General features: G+C 45.8%; 1 protein-coding gene across 1 annotated transcript in view; it reads right to left on the minus strand.

The window, feature by feature from the left end:
• The window catches only part of ALPK2 (alpha kinase 2), a 133,771-nt gene that overhangs the window by 106,613 nt on the left and 4,338 nt on the right, over positions 1-22,820 (minus strand). The window contains exon 2 of the mRNA XM_025365192.1: positions 22,692-22,809. Coding sequence (XP_025220977.1) covers positions 22,692-22,809 — 118 coding nt within the window. The remainder of the gene's footprint in view (positions 1-22,691; positions 22,810-22,820) is intronic.

The raw sequence follows: 22,820 nt of genomic DNA on the forward strand, positions 1-22,820 counted from the left end.
AGTTGGCCTGACACATAAATGTGTTGGGAAAAGAAGGAATATTTTAATAACCTTTTCATCTGATTGAAGTATTCTGATTTGATATACATGAAGATTAGTTACAATGTGGAATCTGAAACCACATCAGTGAACTTTCCATACTTGTTACATAAAATCCATCATTCTATGTTGCTTTTATTTTTTTTTTGAGACAGTCTTGCCCTGTCTCCCAGGCTGGAGTGCAGTGGCGCCATCTTGGCTCACTGCAACCTCCACCTCCAGGGTTCAAGTGATTCTCCTGCCTCAGCCTCCCAAGTAGCTGGGACTGCAGGCATGTGCCACCATGCCTGGCTTATTTTGGTATTTTTAGTAGAGACGGGATTTCACCATGTTGGCCAGGCTGGCCTCAAACTCCTGACCTCAGGTGATCCACCTGCTTTGGCCTCCCAAAGTGCTGGATTACAGGCATGAGCCACCATGCCCAGCCCTATATTGCATTTTAAATGCATCTTTTACCCATGCAAGATTTTGTAATATCATACATTGGTCATTTAGAAAAACTTGGCTCATGAGATCTTCCAAATATTAATACATTTTATTAAATAATACTTTTTAAAACCACGTTTATTAATATTACCACTGATCTTATCAGAATAATTTTAAAGTATTAGAAACTGTTAAGCTTTTGATGAAGGGCACAAATTTTCCAAAATTCTACTTAGGGAAATAATATGAATGTTAATTTATCGGAGAACAGTGTAAATCAAGTCTGTGCTAAGTTGTATGGTAGAAAGTATAAGCATGGAGGATATAAGCAAGAAGGTCAGAGGAAGTATCCCTGAAAATTCTCACTGCTGTAAATGCAACAAGAACACTGGCAAAACTTGTCTGAATCAACTTTTTCAGGGCTCTGAAAATTAAAGGCAATCTGGGGAGCCTTTATTCAAGAAAAATGGCTGAATCTCAGAACAGTTTTCTGGTGCTTTAACCTGCCCTAGTTCTATTCCCCCATAACCAGCTCCACAGTAGTCTTGAAAACCAAGACTCCACAATCACAGTGAAAACAGCCTGGCAGCAGCTTGAGGGGGCAGGACACAGTTGGGGCTCCTTCAAAGCTCCATACCCAGAGTTGTCATTATTTGACCTGTCTAGTAATTCCCTGGAAGACCCCACTCACAAGACTGTTTTTGTGTGATCTGACTTAGAGTTCACTCAGCAAAAATAACTTTTTCCCTAGGGGCATTTGTATTCATTAAAAAAAAAAAAAAAAGGCAATTGTTTAACACCATGGCTGCTTGAGGCAGTAGATAATAACTGGGTTAAACAATAGGGGAACCAAAAAGGTTAAAAGGGAAAGCTGGGAATGAGATGCCCATAGGCGTCATTGAAAAGCTGAGACATTTTCCTGGAGATCTAGGAGGCCATGCACATGCGTAAGGCTGTGAGCAGCCTTCCTAAGCATGTCCAGTGCACATGCTTAGGAAAGACCTGAGAAAATTCTGAGCTCTCACCTCTAACTGACCTTAAGGCTTTCTACTAGCAGGAAGTGAAGGCTAAGGCAGAGTTGTCATTTGCCTGGCTGAGTGTGAAAGCATGCTTCATACCCCAACATGCACACACAGCCCCTCAATAAACTGGGAGACCTATTGGTTCCAGGCACCTAAGGAAATCTCTGTCCATTCATTAGCTGACTACTAAGCTAACTCCGTAGAAACTTCAGGGGCCACAGACAACAAAGAATTAGTTCAGAAAAGTCACTAAGCAAGCAAACAATAAGCCCTGGGAAGGTGGGAGAATCTCATTTCCAGAGTTGCCACATTACATTGTCTAAAATGTCCAGTTTTCAATAAAAATTATGTGACATGCGAAGAAACAAAGTATGGCCCGTACACAGAAGAAAAAGCAATCGATAGAAACTGTTCCTAGACTTGCTGGACCAAACTTTAAATTATCTATTTTAAATATGTTCAAAGAAATAAAACCATGTCTAAAGAGCTGAAAAAAAGTGTGAGCATGGTGTTTCAATAAAGACATATAAATTATACATACAAACCAAATAGAAATTTAGAGATTTAAAATTACAGTAACTGAAATAAAAAATTCACAAAAGGGCTCTACAGCAGATTTGGGCAGATGGAATAAGAATCAACAGACTTGAAGAGGTCAGTTGAGATGATCCAATTTTAGTAACAAAGAGAAAAGAGTATAGAAAAATAAAGAGTTCTGGAGCCTGATGGTATACCAGCTTACAACATATACATAATGAGAGTCCCCATAGGAGAGAAGATAGAGGAAAAAACAGAAGGAATATTGGAAAAAACTGGAAGTCCCTAGTTCAGAGAAGGGACTGCAATGACAGCTTGCAAGTTTGGATTTTATCATTGGCAACACATACTTTTAGTTTTCCTCGAAGTGGCAGGCTTGTTTTGTTCATTTTTCAGAAAATGTCTGCCAAATACCCAAGGCTGAATAACCATCATTTGTCCATTATTCTTTTGAGTAAAAATTATAATCCGTGAAAGAAGTGGCTAGTTCAGCTTGCGACTTAAGCAATCATGCAGAAGCTTGTCCTCAAGATGTTCATCATCTAAGAAAATCCAGCAGAGGTGCTCTGTATATATTTCCCATTTTATTACATGGAGTATTAAAAGGGCTACTGAGTTATCAAGATTTAATAAAATTACTCCATTTTTACTGATGCATAAAGGACATTAAGTAAAACTTTTTGTTGGTTGTTTTTAACTGTGGCTGTATGGAAATGCAGAATTCTATGGCAACTAATATGGTTTGGGACCACTGCCATGATTCATGCTAAGCCACCAACAGACTTACCCTTCATTGCTTTTTACCATTAGTGTACATTTCAACACAGTGAAAAGGGCAAATAATGTTTGATTTTTTTTTTAATTTTTAAGTTCTGGGGTACATGGGCAGGATGTGCAGGTTTGTTACATAGGTAACGTGTGCTGTGGTGATTTTCTGCACCATCAACCCATCACTTAGATATTTAGTCCAGCATGCATTAGCTACTTTTTCTAATGCTTCACCCCTTACACCGCTCCCCCCCAACCCCCATCCACCAACAGGCCCAGCATGTGTTGTTCCCCTCCCTGTGTCCATGTGTTCCCATTTTTCAGCTCCCACTTATAAGTAAGAACATGTGGTTTTTGGTTTTCTGTTCCTGCATTAGTTTGCTGAGGAAAATGACTTCCAGCTCCATCCATGTCCCTGCAAAGGACATGATCTTGTTCCTTTTTATGGCTGCGTAGTATTCCATGGTATATATGTACCACATTTACTTTATCCAGTCTATCATTGATGGGCATTTGGGTTGATTCTATGTCTTTGCTATTGTGAATGGTGTGACAATGAATATATGCATGCATATATCTTTATAATAGAATAATTTATAGTCTTTTGGGTTTATATCTAGTAATGGGATGGCTGGATATGTTTGAGTATTTTTAGGATAACATTTGTGACCCTGAGGATCCCTAAAAGGGTGTTAGGGACTTCCAGAAGTCCAAGGAACACACTTTGAGAATCATTGATTTAAGCTATTCACCAAGAGAAGCCTGGATACACTGTCACAGCAGAACAGCTAGCTTTTGCACCGCGGAAGATGGGCATTAGCATGGAGGGGTCACTGCTTTGCTTGGTTTGTTCATTTGTGTATCCTCTTAGGCTGATGACATAACCTCTGTGGTTTTTCTTATTTGTTGCAAATAAAGAAAGAAGGGGAAAGAAGACCTGTGTCTGGGCTCCACTTCCAGAGATTTCTGATTCAATGCTTAATACATGGGCCTATCTAATTTAATTCTGGGCAGGAGGAGGCTGGTTCCATCAATTCTGGAAGAGCTAATCCTAAAAGTTCTTCAGGATTCAGCCAACTTAGCATGATTTTGTGCTTTGAGAACAAGGATTAGAAATATGAGTAAGAACTAAGCAGGACAAGAATCCACAGGACTAGTAACCCTATCAAAGAGGAATATGAAGACAAGAGGGTGGGGAACAGAATGAAACAAGTAGAAAAGGAAGACATAAGCAAACAATTTTTTTCTAGCTACCAGCACAATATAGCCATCAAAATGATATACTTTTTAGTCTCTACATTTCAATCATCATCATCTTCTTCATCCTCATTCTCATCCTCATCCTACCCTAAGGGTCATGTGCATTATTTCATACATCTACCTATTGACCATTAAGGTGGGTGATTCCACCAGCAAAAATAAAAATAAAATCAGTAATCTCGTGGCCTGAAAAGTGGATAATCCTTTATTGCCTGCCCTGAGGTCATTTCCCTGCTCCCAACAATATTAAAATTGCTGAAACTCAAACTGCTACTTGACCAGGTGCCCTGAAGACAGGGTTCATAGAAGAAGCAGCTGAAGTATTGGCTAGAGGTAAGATTTGGAATTCTCAGCCAGGTGCGTTGGCTCATGCCTGTAATCCCAGCACTTTGGGAGGCTGAGGCAGGTGGATCACTTGAGGTCAGGAGTTGGAGACCAGCCTAGGCAACATGGTGAAACCCCGTCTTTACTAAAAAATACAAAAATTAGCCAGGTGTGGTGGCACATGCCTGTAATCCCAGCTACTTGGGAGGCTGAGGCAGGAGAGTCACTTGAACCTGGCGGGGGTGGAGGTTGCAGTGAGCTGAAATTGCACCACTGCACTCCAACCTGGGCGACAGAGCGAGGCTCCATCTAAAACAATTTTAAAAAAAAGATTTGGAATTATCTCTGGAATTTAGATGCTATTCAACCACCACTCTGCACCACAGACATTCCATTTTATTATGCATTCCACTTTCCAGTGAAAGAAAACAAGATCAGGAAACACGAGGTCTGCAGTGTCTCCACCCTTTCAGCCAGGAATGCGGGGTGGAGGGGGGAAGGAGGTCTCTGCAGCTCCCCCTCCTGTGGCTGTGAATGTTTTGAGCCTTCCCTCCCATTGCAGCAGGGAGGGGGAAGAGGGCTCCACTCAATAAATAATCACACAATGACATCCGTGTCCTTTCCTTGGCCACAGCACCAGGTGAAGGTCATCATATTTTCTTAAGCCAAGTGTCTGTATTTTATTACCTGACAACTGCTATCAATAATCATATGAATAACTGAAGGAATAGGAAAGACTTTGGTCTTTCCCAAGCTCCAAAGTTATGTTTGTCCTGGAGATGGAAGAATTCTCTGAATTTCTTGATCCTATTTTCTACAAGTAACTTGTAGACCTTGTAGACCTTCTACAAGTAACCTTTCAAAACAATGAGGAGATTCCTCACACATTTACCAATTTATTCAGTTATTTATTCAACAGATTGGTTGAACCACACACCTAAAGGGCCGAAAGGGACTTCAGAGCTGTGTCTCTCCCAGGCCGGTTCTCACCCACCTGCCTTCTTCCCCGGTTCTGCTCTCTATCACCAGGGCTGACCCCCGAGGCTGCAACACCCCAGCTCCCATGACTGCTGGCTTCTTGCTGTGTTTCACCAAAGAGAGACAGTACATCAGGGGGTGGGAAGGGAAGAAAGAAGAAATCATCTCTTCCGTAGTTCCAGGTCCCATGGGACAGCCTACCAGAGGTCCAGTTTCTGCCCTGTGGCCTGTGACCTGGAACTGGGAGTCTTGCCTCCTCCCTTTGTCTCTGCTGCCCAGGAGATAGTGGCTCTGGGTGACCTCACTGTTCCCTGTTGGCTGTCATCTGTGCAACCCTGCACTAAATGCTTCAAAATGGTTTTTGTCTTCCTGATTAGACCCTAACAGATACAGGAATTGGAACTATGTTACAGATATTGGAACTGAGGCCCAGAGAAGATGTGACATGTCTTAAGTTATATGGCCAAAAAAATGATAGGAAATGTCCACCATGTCTACCATGTATAAAGCATTGTGTTAGCCACTATGTGGATGATAAAGAGGTGAAGTTCCTAGGCTCTTTTCTCGGGAGCCTCCCATCCAGTAAGGGAAATGACCTGTCTATATAAACATCTATAATACAGGACAGTGTGTGCCAGGCACCATTAGCAAGCATGCCAGTTATAAGGATTCAGGTGTTGGGGGCGTGCAAGATAATGAAGGGAGGCTTCCTGGGTAGCTCAGCAGCTGAAGCAGACCAGGAAATACAGGGCGGGATTTTGGCAGGAAAGATGATGCGTGTCTGTGGTTGGTGGAGGGGTGATAATTCCAGGCAGACAGAATAGCCTAAATGTGGAAGGAGGTAGGAAAGAGAGCTTCAGGCCCTCCCAGGAAACAATAAACCATTTTTAATTTGGAACTTGGGGGAGTGGTAGGCGGGAGGGTAGGGTAACTGCATTGTTCGCTGTTTAAACAGGACACTTCAGAGAGTGAAAGGGGTTTTTGTTTTTTTGGTTGTTTTTTTTTTTTGAGACGGAGTCTGGCTCTGTCGCCCAGGCTGGAGTGCAGTGGCGCGTTCTCGGCTCACTGCAAGCCCCGCCTCCCGGGTTCACACCATTCTCCTGCCTCAGCTTCCCAAGTAGCTGGGACTACAGGTGTGCACCACCATGCCCGGCTAATTTTTTTGTATTTTTAGTAGAGACGGGGTTTCACTGTGTTAGCCAGGGTGGTCTCGATCTCCTGACCTTGTGATCCACACGCCTCAGCCTCCCAAAGTGCTGGGATTACAGACATGAGTCACCGTGCCCGGCCTGAAAAGGACCCTTAATAGATCAAAGCAACAGGCAGAGACTGGGGCCATGCTGGAGAAACCGAGGCTGGCCCAGGTGAATCAAGAGATAGGGTCACCTGCCAGGAGGTGGCTCAGCCCAGACCATGGAAGGTTTTCCATCCCATACTAAGGGGTTTAGACCTCAGGTTCCAGTTCACTGGGAAGCAAATAAAATAGTCATGTAGAAAGGGATGGAAAATAATTCTGTAAGATCCTAACTGCGTTTTATACCACAGACCGGGGGTGAGGAGCAAACGCTCTTGCTCTCCATATCTGATGTGACCTGTGGCCCCCAAATGAGCAGGAACACCCTGTTCCCCCATGTGTCCTGCTGGACCTACAACTATACATGCTTAGCACACTGCATGGGACTTGAGAAGGGAAACAAGAAATTCGTAGAAGACTTGCTTCCTTCCCCAGAGATGAGACTTTTGGGTATTAAACGGAGCAGTACGCGATTTGCAAACTCCAGTGTCATTGAATTCCAAAAGGCACAGCTGAGGCAGCCAGTGCTTCTGGTGGTTAGGAGGGGAGAGGTCACAGTGGCCTGGGCCTTAGGAAACGAAGCCAGGAGCACAGAACTTGAGCCCAGCAGGGAAGAATTACATTTTGGCTGGGTGGGAAGAGGGGAGGGCACTCCTGGCAGATGCACCAGAGCTGGAATGATCAGGTCATGTGTAGGGGACAATAAAGCAATGAGCTGAGGTGAGATTCGCAGGAGGTAGGGCTGGGGGAGAGGGCCATAAAGAACCGGGGCAGTGGGTGGGAAAGAGCCCCCGTGTGGAGGGTGCAGAATTCTATCCAGGAGCACTGTGAGTGTGTGAACTGCAGGGGAAAGTGTACTGTTCTTCACCCAAGAGCAATTCGGAGCAGATTGCAGAGGCAGTTGGCAAAGTCAGTAAGTACTGCATAGTGGTTAAGGGACAGACTTAGCAGCGAGTGTGCCTGGGTTCACAGGCCGGCCCATCTGCTGGGCAGCGTTGAATAAGCCACTTGACAGCTCTGGACAATGGCTGAACCGACATCAACCTGGTGACATGAGGATTAAGGGAGTTAACTCCTATAAAGTGCTGAAAGCAAAGCCTGGCACACAGTGAGACTAAATCAGCAGTTCTCAGCCCTGGCTGAATGTGCCAATGACTTGGAGCGCTTTGTAAAAATATCAGTGCCAGAGGATTTTTAGGGCAGGGAGATAACTATTGATTCTACAAAGGTAGATACATGTCATGACACCTTTGTCCAAACCTGTGGAACGGACACCAAGAGTGAACCCTCACGTAAACTATGGACTTGGGGTGATGATGTGTCAGTGTGGGTTCATGGATTGTAACAAATGTACTATGCTGGACAGAAGGTGTGTGGGAATTCTCTGTGCCTTGTGCTCAATTTTGCTGTGACCCCAAAACTACTCTAAAAAATAAAGTCTCACGCCTGTAGTCCCAGCACTTTGGGAGGCCAAGGCAGGCGGATCACGAGGTCAGGAGTTCAAGACCAGTATGGCCAACACAGTGAAACCCCGTCTCTACTAAAAATATAAAAATTACCTGGGTGTCGTGGCATGCACCTGCAATCCCAGCTACTTGGGTGGCTGAGGTAGGAGACTTGCTTGAACCTGGGAGGCGGAGGTTGCAGTGAGCTGAGATTGCTCCATTGTACTCCAGCCTGGGCGATAGGGAGAGACTCCATCTCAAAAATAAATAAATAAATAAATAAATAAATAAATAAAAAGGCAAAAAAGGCCGGGTGTGGTGGCTCACACCTGTAATCCTAGCACTTTGGGAGGCCAAGGCGGGTGGATCACCTGAGGTCAAGAGTTTGAGGCCAGCCTGGCCAACATGGTGAAATTCCATCTCTACTAAAAATACAAAAATTAGCCAGGTGTGGTGGTGCATGCCTGTAATCCCAGCTACTTGGGAGACTGAGGCATGAGAATCGCTTGGACCTGGGAGGCAGAGGTTGCAGTGAGCCGAGATCACACCGTTGTACTTCAGCCTGCGCGACAGAGCAAAAACTCCATCTCAAAAATAAAAATAATCTGAAAAAAATACCAGTGCCAGGACCCCACCTCTTCCCCACACCAAAAAAAAAAGGCACAATTAAGCAGCATAATGGGGTGAAATCTTCACCATCAAGTTTTTTTTTTAAAGGCTTCTAGGTTATTCCTTTGGGCAGCCAGTGCTCAGAAGCACTGAACGAAATAAATGGACATGGATTATTGTACAATAGCAAACACATCAGGGAACAGGCACATGTGTGGTAGAGCCAGGATCTTTTCCTGGGGATGCGTGGGGAGCGGTTTCCTGGCTGCCACTCGGTGCAGAAGCTCTGCACTTTCAACAGCTTTCTGAGCTTCTTGGAGCAATGCAGACCCACCAGAGATTCTTTGAACAAGAAATGGGCAAACTGATTTCAGAAAGGAAAAAAATCCTGTGGCATTACTACCACCACGCTTAGTTAATAGATGACTGACCCTCCTTATCAAAAGAAAACTGCAAGTTATCCGGAAACAATTACCACCCAAAGCACCTAATAGGCCACCGAGTGAGCATAATGTCCCAGAAATCTTAAGGAGCATTGTGACAATATAGCAAAACAATTGTAAGTTTGAACTGTAAATCTATTCTCTAAATCTATAAGGCCCGTCATCTTCGAGCAGGACTAAGATGAATGCTCCATTAGACAAGCCATGGTGGGTAGCCCCAGCTCTCAGCAGCACCAACGTCCCTGGCCACAGGGTCCCAGAGCTCTGCTAATTCATCAAACACCCAGCACGCCCCAAGCCAAACTGTGGATGTCCCTATCCAAACCCGCTTCTTGTCTCCACAAAACTGCAACTCCATTCTACCAGTTGCTCAGGCCAAAAATCCTGGAGTCCATCTTTCACTCCCCTTTCACATCCAGCGTCCAGTTCAACAGCAGCTCCTGTCAGACACACTCAGAACCTGGCCGCTTGCTCCCACCTTCTGCAGGACCATCCTGGGTGGAGGCACCACTGTCTCATCTGAATTACCGCGATGCTTGCTTGCAGGTGCCCATCTGTGCCCTGAGTCTTCTCCAGAGGATACATTCACAGCACTGAGACGAGAGTCATCCTTTTACACTAAGCCAGAAAATGTCATCACATCTCTGTTCAGAAACCTTCTTGTGTGTCTCCATCTCACTCCAAATCACATCCAAAGTCGTGACCATGTGCCATGGCCTACAAGCAATGAGCTGACGTGAGAGTCATAGAAGGTGAAGAGAACCTGCTTTCCCCGGGTAACAGCCACATCACCTCCTGCTCTGCCCTTTCACCTCTGCGCTCAGAGCCCCTCACCAGAGAGACCTTCCCTCCCTCGTGCTGCTTTATCCTTTTTCACCTGACCCATGACATAGTTCCTGGTGTGTTAAATGTCTGGTTCCTCTTGCTACCCCTTTCCCATGAGATCAGGGCATCCAGTATTCACTGCTGTATCCTCAGGGTGAGAACAATCCCCGGCATATAGTAGGCCCTCCATGAATCCTTATTTTTGAATGAAGTCCTTATGATCCCTCCTTTTTGAATTATATTCCAGGATGCATCTTAATAGATTTTGTTCGGGAGGATGGCACTGGTAGGATGAGATGCAGTGATTAACGTAATGGACTCAGGGGGCCTGGGAAACAGAATTTGGGGGTTCTAACCCTAGCTTTAATTCCTAACCTGTTGTGTTACTTTGGATGGGTCCTGTGATCTCTCTGGGCCTTGGGTGACCTATAGGGTGTAAGCAGTGGACTAGACCAGTTGGATTTGACCAATTAAAACAGAATTTTTTAGGGGTGAGATAGAAGCATAAATAATTTTTTAAAGTTCCCCAGAGGTAATGTATAGCCAGGAGTGGGCTAAGCCTGAGCCTTACAGCGGGGTTTCTCTTGCATTAAAAATGCACATGAATCATTAAAATGCAGGCTCTGATTGGCTGGGTCTGGAGAGGGAGCTGGGATTTTGCCATTCTAACAAGCTCCCAGGGGATGCTGACGCTGGTGGTCCAAGACCAGGCTCTGAGTGGCAACATCTTGAAGTCGTTTCCAGCTTGGTGACTCCAATGTTTCCATCAAGGGTAAAGGTCCGTTTATTAAATTCTCAGGAAAACATCAGCTGTCACTCCACTAGCTGCTCAATCTGAGGTGAGTTTCCTAGTCAATGACTGGCAAGCTGCCCCCGCATGCACTCTGTGGATGTTAAGAGTTGGTTTTCCTTCTTAAAAAACGAATTGCTGGACCCAGAAAGGGGGAATGAGCAAAACCAGGTCCGAGAATTTCTCTCCCAAAAGCAGGCTCACAGACCTGTGGTCAGGGAAGAAACCCGTCACAAGTCAATGGTTTCCCTTCGTCTGCCGTTCTGTTGTCAGGGCCTCAGTGCTGGCTGTGTCCTGTGTCCCTCTCTGTCTCCTTGATCTGACCATCTCAGGACGCCTCTGCCTGGCTGCCACCTCCTGATGCCCACTGGTGAGCAGCGGCAGCCACTGGCAGGCAGACGGGCAAGCAGGGCACCCTGCTCTGGGCCGAGGGAGCAGCCTCATTAGGGCTGTCAAGGAGCAGCTCCAACAGGAGAAGAATCTCAATCCGGCTGCCGCAGGGAATGGGAAGTGACAAGGACGGAAAGGGAGCAGCCACTGTCTGACACCCTGCAGTTCAAATGGTGACCAGAGCTGCTGACAATGGGGCCTTCTCCTACAGCAACTGCGGGAGGCCTGTTAGATTATTCTGCTCACCTAGTCCCCTAAGGATTCAGCAGCAGAGCCTCTGACCACCAAGAAGCCACAGTTCATTCAAATCACTTCCTCTAGTTCGATGCTGTACGTGGAATGGCTCCTCTGCCTGCTTCCCTTGAGGCAAGACTCAGTGAAGAACAGAACCCCTGGATGCCCTGTGCTAATTCCTCCCACAAATCTTTTGTTTGTTTGTTTGTTTTTGAGACAGGGTCTCATTTTGTCACCCAGACTGGAGTGCAGTGCTGTGATCATGGCTCACTGCAGCCTCAATCCCCCAGGCCCAACCAGTTCTCCCAGCTCAGCCTCCCAAGAAACTGGGACCTCAGGTACGTGCCACCACCCCAAGCTAATTAAAAAAAAAAAAAAATTGGCCGGGTGCAGTGGCTCATGCCTGTAATCCCAGCACTATGAGAGGCCAAGGTGGGTGGATCACTTGAGGTTAGGAGTTTGAGACCAGCCTGGGCAGCATGGTGAAACCCCATCTCTACTAAAATACAAAAAAAAATTAGCCAGGTGTGGTGGTGGGCACCTGTAAACCCAACTACTCAGGAGGCTGAGGCAAGAGAATGGCTTGAACCTGGGAGGCAGAGGTTGCAGTGAGCTGAGATCGTGCCACTGCACTCCAGCCTGGGTGACAAAGTGAGACTCCAACTCAAAACCAAAAGAATGGCTGTGTCTTACAATACACAGGAGATCTCAGGGCAGAAAGAATGAACATTTACTTAGCACTTGTTAAGTACCAGCACTGTTCAAAAAGTTTCCTTGTATGTATTATCTCATTTAATCTTCACCCAACCCTGCAAGGTAGATACTGTGATCATTCCCATTTTACAGATACGGAAATGGTGGCAAACGGAGGTTAAGCAACCTGTTCAAGTAAGAGGTGAGGCCAAGAATTGGACCTGGGTAGTCTGGCTTGAGAGCTGAGTATCTACTTATGATACTTAGAATGTCTACTTATGCTCTCACACAGTGCTGCAAATCTCTGATTCTGAACCAGTGGGTCCCTGTCCACCCCCATTGGCCTCGTCTTAGTCTGGCCCCGTATATAGCCAGAGCCCTTCCATATTTGGAGCTGTGCTAGCTACTGAATTATGTCCCCTACCACCACCAATTCACATGTTGAAGCCCTAACCCCTAATGTGATGGTATTTGGAGACAGGGCCTTTGGGAGGTGATATGGTTTAGATGAGGTCACAAGGGTGGGGCCCTCATGACAGGATTAGTGCCCTTAGAAGAAGAGACACCAGAGAGCTTGCACTCTCTTTCTCTCTCTCCCATGTGAGAACATAGTGAGAAGGCAGATTCTGCAAACCAGGAAGAGGGCCCTTACCAGAACCTAACCATGCTGGCACCTCGATCTTGGACTTCCAGCCTCCAGGACGGTGAGAAAGAAAATTTCTGTTGTTTAGGCCACCCACACTATGGTATTTTGGTAGGGTAGCTCAAGCTGACTACGACAGGCAGGGTCTGAGGGACCATCCCGGGGCTTAACCCCTCTCACGGGCCACGCCCATTCTCACCCATTCTCAGGTTCACCTGGGGCCTAGGTGTGGGGCGTGGCCTGAAGGGAATCCTGGAGGATCCAGAGCGGCAGCTCCCCTCCCATGTGAGGGGGACTCTGCTGAGGTGTAGCCTGGTGTCTCCTGGAATGTACTGAGACTGGCCCAGCATTGTGGGATTCAGAAAAAAATGAATGGGAGCATGTGCTTGGGAGAAGACAAAGCAGGAATTCCAGGTGATGGAGCCTGGAGGCAGACAGGGAGGGGCGTGAGGTCCAAGTCAAACACTGGTTCATGGAGAACTTAGGCGGCAGGGGCAGGAGAGGCTCCCAGGCAGGACCAGGCAGAGGCAGGGAGACCTTGGGTCTATCATGAGAGGCCCTCAGCTGAGTGCATGAGGAGGAGAAATAGGCTGGGCTGAGACTTACGCTGCCAAACTGAACCCCTTTCTCAGTCCTGCCCTCTCCCTACAGAGTGGGGCAAAGCCCTTCCCAGGACTCACAGGGCCTGATTAATTTCAGCTTTGCCCATAACTAGCCATCTCCCCTTGTCAGGTAATTTCTTTATGAGCATTACCTTGGAGTTGGTCAGCTGTTCCCTAGCACTAACACATCATGATTTCTACATGAGTGAGGCACCCCATCTTTTCACTCTTTCCAGACGTGTCTGCCTCTAATTCTGTGATTACAAGGTAGGGCTGACTCCAAGAACTTCCCTAACATGCCTGGCCTGCTCAGTTCTCAGAAGGTGTCAATGGAGTGACAGTTTCACAGACTTTCAGAATGTGTCCAACTTCTAGTGATTGGTGCACCTTTCCCTGACTGTCCCAAAGTCTTGGGAGGGGCTCTTGGATCAACCTATCACCTGCCACCTTAGTCATGATTTGCCCTGAGGAGTCCACACCATGGTGGGAGCAGCCACCCATGTCCCACCCCCAGGAAAAGGTGAGTGAGTGTCCCAGAACATGGCCTATAACCATTCACTCTTCTGAGACACTTACCTACTAAAGTCACCACCAGAATGTGATGACAAGCAGTGGATTCTCAGAAGGGACCTGTCACCCGGGGACTAACTGGGAGTTCCTCATCAGACCCTCGGAACTCATTCAAGCAGGGCCCCAGGCGTGGTCTGAGTCATGGCCCTGATGCGTGCCCGCTGAATTCATTCAGGGAGAACGCCACGGGAAGCCGCCTCAGCCGGGTGTCGGGAACACAGATGCCTTCCAGGTGTCAGAAAGTTCTACCAGTCATCCTTAAGACTTGTTAGACCTACTTAAGCTCACAGGAACATGAAGTTCACAAAACACTTTCCAACCTTGGATGAAATGCATTTTCCATCTTAGCCAAGACATAGCAAGATTCAGTCATCTTTATTTCTACCTGATGATTCCTTGAACAATCACGTTAACTACTTTTTTTTTAGCCTCCAAAAGAGAAATAGCAGAGGGGAAAAATGCTGCTTTTCTTACCTCCAAACTCTCCTATTTTAATCAGTTCCAAAATTATAGTTTGGGGTGGGGAGCATGTTTAAAGCACCTGAAATAGCTATTATTTATTGAGTATTCGAAATTCCTTGCATGTGTTGGTTTAATCCCCCACAACAATCCTATTAGGCAGGTGTTATTATTATCCCCATTTTACAGATGAGAAAACTGAGACATAGAAAAGTTAAATAATTTGCCCAGGATGATACAGCTTACAGATCTGGGATTTAAACCCAGCTCTTTGAACCCTGGCTGTCAATAGTGGAAAGAATTGTCTGTTCTTTGTAAGTGAAGTTGATGGTGACAATTCTATCAGCAGGTTGTGTGTTCTGAGGTGTTTCTTCCAGCAATAGGGATATCTTTTTTTTTTTTTTTTTTTTTTTTTGAGATGGAGTCTCGCAGTTGCCCAGGCTGGAGTGCAGTGGCATGATCTCTGCTCACTGCAAGCTCCACCTCCTGGGTTCAAGTGATTCTGATTCTCATGCCTCAGCCTCCCAAGTAGCTGTGATTACAGCCTCACGCCACCATGCTCAGCTAATTTTTGTATTTTTAGTAGAGACAGGGTTTCACCATGTTGCCCAGGCTGGTCTTCAACTCCTGACCTCAAGAGGTCTGCCCGTCTCAACCTCCCAAAGTGCTGGGATTACAGGCATGAGTCACCATGTCTGGCCCCAGAGGGGGTATCTTTTTTTTTTTTTTTTTTTGTTGTCAGGTGTTTTTTGAGACGGAGTCTCGCTCTGTCGCCCAGGCTGGAGTGCGGTGGCGCGATCTCGGCTCACTGCAAGCTCCACCTCCCGGGTTCACGCCATTCTCCCGCCTCAGCCTCCGAGTAGCTGGGACTACAGGCGCCCGCCACCACGCCCGGCTAGTTTTTTGTATTTTTAGTAGAGACGGGGTTTCACCATGTTAGCCAGGATGGTCTCGATCTCCTGACCTCGTGATCCACCCGCCTCGGCCTCCCAAAGTGCTGGGATTACAGGCTTGAGCCACCGCGCCCGGCCAGAGGGGGTATCTTTAAGTGATTCACCTATACTCACTTGCCTAGTCTCATTCACGAACAATAACTCATGTTTTTCAGATGTCTGGCAAATGGTTTAGGTTTCCTTGGGTGATCATGTATAGAAAGAGACTGATGGCCCTCCCCAGGGCAGAGATGATAAGCACTTACAAAGAGCTCTCAAAGCAGAGTATCCTGAGGAAGGTAACACCGTACCCCATGGCTCCTGGGGTCTGAAATAAATGAGAATGCTGACACATGACTGAAGTCACAGAGTCCGCCTTCTAAAATCATTCTACTCTGTGAGGTGCAGCAAGTTAATAGCATGTTAGAGTTCTAGTGGAAAAGAAAATGAAAAACCATCCAAACGGGGCTGCAAGTATGAAACATGTGTAACAAAAGCAGCTTAAAACCTTGTGTCTGGGTGACCATTCTCTGGTTCAATATCCATTTCTGAAATTTCAGTGTCTGTTTCCTCCACTGGACTGTGAGTGAGATCATAGAGAACTTTGCTTCCTCTTACTTGGCACTGAATTCTAGAGCATTTTAAGTGCCCTTAATATTTGTTGGATAAATGAATGGTTAAGAATAGGCCAAGCGTGGTGGCTCATGCCTGTAATCCCAGCACTTTGGGAGGCTGAGGTGGGCAGATCACCTGAGGTCAGGAGTTCAAGACCAGCCTGGCCAACATGGTGAAACCTCATCTCTACTAAAAATACAAAAATTAGCCGGGCGTGGTGGCATGTGCCTGTAATCCCAGCTACTTGGATGGCTGAGGCAAGAAAATTGCTTGAACCTGGGAGGCGGGGGTTGCAGTGAGCCCAGATCTTGCCACTGCACTCCAGCCTAGGCAACAGTGTGAGACTCCATCTCAAAAAAAAAGGGTAAAAAAAATTATAGGCAAAGGGCAGTCATAGCTGGTTTTTTTGAGAAGGATAAAGATACACGCAAATAGATGATTTTAAAAATCAATTAAATGTTCCACAGATAGAAGATGCAGATTACAAAATCTGGCTACTAATTCCACTCATGTGAGTATGCACACCTTGTTGCAATGTGACTTTGCTACTCTACTCTTCAAAAGTAGAGTCTATTTTTCTTCCTGTTAAATGTGGGTTGGCCTGTCACTTGCTTTGGCCAAGAGAATGTGAGAGAAATGATGTTGGGTGGAATTCATTTCTGCAGGAGGCCCTGCAGCTCCATGACCTTGGAATGCTGCCCTGAGACTGTCCTGTAAGGAAACCAGTGCCGGCCTCCTGGGGGATGAGAGCCCATGTGGAGGAGAGCAAGGCGGCCCAGCCAATAGCAGTATCCACTGCCAGTCCTGTCAGGAAACCACACCGGACCTTCCAGCCCAACCAATCCTTTTTTTTTTTTTTTTTTTTTTTTTGAGACGGAGTCTCACTCTGTTGCCCAGGCTGGAGTGCAGTGGCTGGATCTCAGCTCACTGCAAGCTCCGCCTCCCGGGTTTACGCCATTCTCCTGCCTCAGCCTCCCGCGTAGCTGGGACTACAGGTGCCCGCCACCTCGCCCAGCTAGTTTTTTTGTACCTTTTAGTAGAGACGGGGTTTCACCGTGTTCGCCAGGATGGTCTCGATCTCCTGACCTCGTGATCTGCCCGTCTCGGCCTCCCAAAGTGCTGGGATTACAGGCTTGAGCCACCGCGCCCGGCCCCAACCAATCCTTAAATGGACTTGAGTGGCATGAACGAGCATGAGAAAGCCAGGGAAAACCAGCAGAGAGCCAGCCCCCAGCCCACAGACCCATGAGAACTAAGAAACTGCTGCTCTTTAACAGCCCACCAGTTTTGTGGTAGTTTGCTAAAGTTGCTCAGCCTTGGTGCTCCAGACATCTTAGATTGGAGAGTTCTGACTGTGGGGGCTGCCCTGCTTACTGTCCAATGTTCAGCAGCAGCTTTGGCCTCCTCCTGCCAGATACAGTAGCACCCCACCCCCTCCTGTCAAGATAATCCAAATGTTTCCAGACATTAGCAAATGTCCCCTGGGGGAAAAACACAAGTGACCCAAACCTTATTGATGTTCCCTTCAAATCCTTGAATAATCAATTGTGAATTTGGGGCAGAGTTGAAAAAAATGTTTTTGCCCCTTGGTCCCTAGACATCTCCCACTGGGTGGTCTGGATGAACTCAGCTGGTGTGTCTGGAACCAACACTGCATTCTCAGATAAATCTGGCCAGTGCTTATGTCCAGTAGGCAAAAAGCCCTGCCCCCTTTTACGGGACTGCTCGGTAAACCCAGGTTTTAGCTTCCTAGGGCTGTATAACTAACTACCACAAACTGGGTGGCAAAAAGCAACAGAAATTTATTCTTTCACAGTTCTCGTGTCCAAAAAGTCTAAAATCAAGTTGTCATCAAGCCATGGTCCCTTGAAGGTTCCAGGGAAGACTCTTCTCTTGCCCCTTCCTAGTTTTTGGTGGCTGCTGGCAATTTTTGCCATGTCTCTGCTTGCCATTGCATCACCCCGATCTCTGTCTCTGTCTTCCCACCACCATTTTTTCTCTGTGTGTCTCTGTAGCTCTGTCTTCCCTTTTTAAAAGGATACCAGTCATTGAATTAGGACCCACCCTGTCAGAGGTGTTTGAACCAAAGTGACTCCAGCTTGAATAGGGGCTGGGTAAACTAAGGCTGAGACCTACTGGACTGCATTCCCAGGAGGTTAGGCATTCTTAGTCACAGGATGAGACAGGAGGCACAAAATACAGGTCACAAAGACCCTGCTGATAAAACAGGATGCAGTGAAGAAGTAGCCAAAGCCCATGAAAACCAAGATGGCAATGAAAGTGACCTCTGATTGTCCTCATGGCTCATATGCTAATTATAATGTGTTAGGTGCCAAAAGACACTCTCACCAGCACCACGACAGTTTACCAATGCCATGGCAACATTTGGAAGTTACCCTATATAATCTAAAAATAGGAGAGACCAGGAAATCTCTGCCCTTTTCCCAGAAAACTCATAAATTATCCATTCCTTGTGTAGCATATAATCAATAATAAGTATACTCAGGCGAGTAGGCCACACCGCTGCTCTGCCATTCTTTTACTTTCTTGATAAACTTGCTCTCACTTACTCTATGAACTTGCCCCAAATTCTTTCCTGTGTAAGATTCAAGAACCCTCTCTTGGGGTCTGGACTGGAACCCCTTTTCCGTAACAATCCAACAACCTAATCCAATATGAACTCCTTCACTAATTATACCTGCAGAAATCCTGTTTCTAAATAAGGTCGCATTCTGAGGCTCCAGGCAGACATGGATTTGGGGGACACTATTCAACCGTGTATACACTCCATGAGCTGATTGGCTTGTGGTGACTGTGCCATTCTCCTGGTCATTGTCCCTGCCCGGTGCTCTACAGACCTGTCCCCAGCCCAGCCGATGCTAGGGCAGAGTTGATGCTAGGGCAGAGTTGATGACAGAGCAGAGGGGCTGCTTTGTCTCCCAGGCAGGGGCAGAGCTTTGCTGCTCCCGGGTGTCCTCCGCCCCCTTCCCCTTCCTTCCACCTCCCTCCTGCTGGCTCTCAGCACAGCCGTGTGATTGCAAGCATCAAAGGAGGCCTCCCTGCTGAGGAGAGGGTATATCTAAGTGCGGGTTCCTGGACAGATTTTTATCTGTTGCTTTGCTGCCTTTCTTTACATTGTGTTCATAAGAGACCACAATTGCCCATTTGTATACACATCGTTGCAATTTGCTTTCATTATGAGGTAGAAAACATCTATTTGCATTTTCCTCCCCACCCCTCAACTCCTACATCTTTTAGGAAAAAAAAAAAAACAAACAAACAAACTCTATTTCAAGCTACAGTGCATACCATAATGTGATTATTGATGTTTCTCTCCCTGGAGATGCCTTCTTGGCTTTCCATTTCTCTTCCCTGCCAAGCACACTTGACCCGTGGTAATGTAAAGGTTACAACAGCAATGATAAATCTCTTCCCCGCCGTCTCATTCGCCTGAAGTGCCCAGGTTCATGAGGTGAGGACGGCATGAGGAGGAGAATGCAGGGAAGATAGAGGAAAGAGAGAAAAGCAAAAGGTTCATAAATACAACCGCAGGGCTCTTAGCCTCCAAGCAGAACTGCAGATGAGATTTGTTAAACCAAAAAAAGCCCCTGGGAAACACAGAAACAGGAGCTTTCAAATATCTAAAAGCTCGGATTTAATGACCCAAAGACCAAATGTAGGTGAAGAAAAGTACTTTTCTTTGGGCTATGAGCTAATCCAGTGGTTGACGGCGTATACCAGGAAATTTTGAGACTAATATTATAACTAACAACTAACTTTTAATCTTTGAAAGACATTTGCACAAAATACCATTCATTTTCCTCACCAGCATTTAACATACTGGTATAAGTCAAATTACTTTGCAGATGAATGTTTAGGACATACAGCGTGTCTCATTTTTGGCAAAACACTGGAATCACCTGGGATTCTGATTTAATTGGTCAAGAGCGAAGCCCAAGCATCAGTGGATTTTAAAGGCTCCCCAGGTGATACTAACGGGCAGCTAGAATTCAGAACTACTGGTATAAAAAGTCAGAACTTTCCGTGATCATCAGTGCCCAGAATACTTACTAGTAAGCAGCAAAACGTGACCACATCTATTATAGGGCTCTACCAACATTTCTTGCATTACGACTGAATACTTTTCCTAGTAGATGGGTTATTTTTCAAAATGGCAGCCCAGGAGCTTGGAAAGAGTGGATTCTGTTGTGTCAAATCCTCAATTTTTATGGTGCCGGATCTCAGAGCAGGGAATGGTGACTGCCTGAACCTTCCACAGGGCAAGTTCCCTTCCCAAGTTTCTCCTCCTGCTTTGTATACCTCCTGCTTTGACTTGCCCACCTGCCTCTGGGGCTTCCTCATGGGCTTCTTATTCCTCCATCCCTTTATACCCTCATCCTGTATATGGAACATAAAACAGTAATAGCAAATCTCAGTTCTTAAAAGAACACATGTCAAGCTTCTCTTCTGGCTAAAATGTGGGTATAATATTTTGGTTTACTGTGAGAGTAAAATCAGGAAATATGCGTTGCATGCTCAGAGGCAAATAAGCAAGGGTGGGAAACATACAAAGAGGTTCAGCGTGTAGATCCTCAAGGATATTACCAGGGTAGGAAAACTATAGCCCACAGGCCAAATCTGTTCCCTCACCTGTTTTTGTAAATAAAGTTTTATTGGTACACAACTATGCTCTTTTTTTAAAAAAAGCATATTATCTATGACAGACGTAAATAGTTGTGGCCTATTTTTGCATCTGGCCTGCAAAGGCTAAAATACTATCTGGCCCCTTTTAGAAAAATGTTTGCTAACATTGATCTAGATAAACCAACCACAAAAACAATAGATAGAAAAAGGGAGATAGATAGATAGATAGGTAGATAGATAGATGGATGTCTCCATCAATCTTTCAACAAATATTTACGTTGCAGGCACTGTGCCAGGTTCTAGGGGATGTTTGTGTGAATCAGAGAGGGCTCCTGCGCCCTGTGAGGCCCACAGTCTACTGAACTTGTCATCAATCCTGAGCAATGAATAACCACCGAAAGAGAGGCCTGTTCATCAAGATCAAAGGAGATGAGAATGTTTGAGGCTGGACAGACCCATGGGTAACTGGAATCTCACCTGTGAACCTCACGGGTGGTTTCTAAGCTGAATGGGATAAAGATGAGGAAGGGGAGACTTTGATAAGGTTGGAATGAAGAAGTAGGAAAGTCCAGGCCATGGTCAAGGGCCAGCAAACGCCAGTCTGGCTGCCTCCCAGGTACACTGGAGTGGTAAGGGGAAGAATGGCTTTCTTTGTTCACCACTGAACGTCCATACCAGAGTTGATGTTTTGTAAGCGTGTGGACAATGTTTGTGTTATTTATTTACTTCCATCTCTAGCATTAAGCAAAATGCCTGGCATATGTAGGTGCCTGAAGAATATTATCTAAAGAATTAAAGAATAGATGAGTAATGGGTATCTTAAATGTTAGGCTAGATATGCTGTAAGTCAGGTAAGCATTTCAACCATGGTAAAATAATGTCTGATGTTTATTGTTTATTTACATATTTACTTATTTTTGTGACAGGATTTCACTCTGTCACCCAAGCTGGAGTGCAGTGGTGCAATCATAGCTGACTGCAGCCACAAACTCCCGGGCTCCAGCAATTCCTCCACTCTGGCCTCTCGAGTAACTGGGACTACAGGCATAAGCCACCATGCCCAGCCAATTTTTCCATTTTTTTGTAGAGATGAAGTCTCACTCTGTTGCTCAGGCTTGTCTCAAACTCCTGGCCTCGAGCAATCCTCCTGCCTCACCCTCCCAAAGTGCTGAGATTGCAGGCATGAGCCACCACCACGCTCAGCCTGTTACTTTAAACAAAGTAATAGATGGGAGATAAGAAAGCCTTCATGCTTGTGAACAACTCCTCTATAATGAAACTTCTACAAGCATTACATTCTTTAACTCTCTCTGTCATCCTTTTGCTTTACAGATGATGAAATTGAGTTTCAGAGAGGTTAAGCAACTGGCCAAGGTTATACAGCAAGAAAATGGCAGAGCTGGAACTCAACAAGTCTTTTTTTAAATCTCAAACTCAAGGCTATCATTATACTTCCACGCCTACCACTCATTTTCATACCATGCTTTCAAGAACTCTCAGGCTCCTCACAGCCCCCATAAGGGCACTGTGACCAATTTAGTAGCATTGAGGATCAAAAGCACAGACTCCCTACCTAGCCTCACCCTGAGCAGTTCTCATTTTCTCTCCCTTACCTATTGAGTTTCCTGGTTTTATCCAAACAAGAGCTCTTGGAGGAACAAAAAAGAATTTGAAATCACTGTACTGGACCATACTACTTCCTAAAACAAAGCCAGGGGGTATGGCTTCCAGCCTGAACTCCACCACCAAGGTGCTGTGGGATCACTGTCAGCCACTTCTCCTTCCTTCCTACCCATGGAAGGTTGGACAACAATACTGAGATCCTATCACACTTTCTTTACTTTCCAGAGAGATCAAGATGAAATGAAAAGCTTATTTAATGGATGGCAGTGGCTGGATCACCTTGGATAAAATTCTAGATAAAGCTTAACTCCATTGACAGCAGCAAATTAGGGGAGTGTAATTAGTTACTGAACAGAGTTCAGGAAATCATCATTGCTGGGTGCTTTGGCTGATGCCTGCTAATAGCATCTAAAATTAGGACTCTAGAAGCAAATATGAGCCATCTTTTGGCCTTACCTCATAGTAACCAGCACATGACAGAATATAGGGATATTAATAAACAGTCCATAGGGGTATAGCCACTTACCAAGAGAGATGTAACACATGAATATACTGATTCTTAAAGAATTCATAGCTGGAAACAATGCCACTCTCATCTATGGCTTGACCATTCTTATACCAAGTTACCTCTGGCTTGGGCTGACCTGACGATAAA

This window comes from Theropithecus gelada, chromosome 18, assembly GCF_003255815.1.
Source record: "Theropithecus gelada isolate Dixy chromosome 18, Tgel_1.0, whole genome shotgun sequence".
NCBI classification, from domain to species: Eukaryota; Metazoa; Chordata; class Mammalia; order Primates; family Cercopithecidae; genus Theropithecus; species Theropithecus gelada.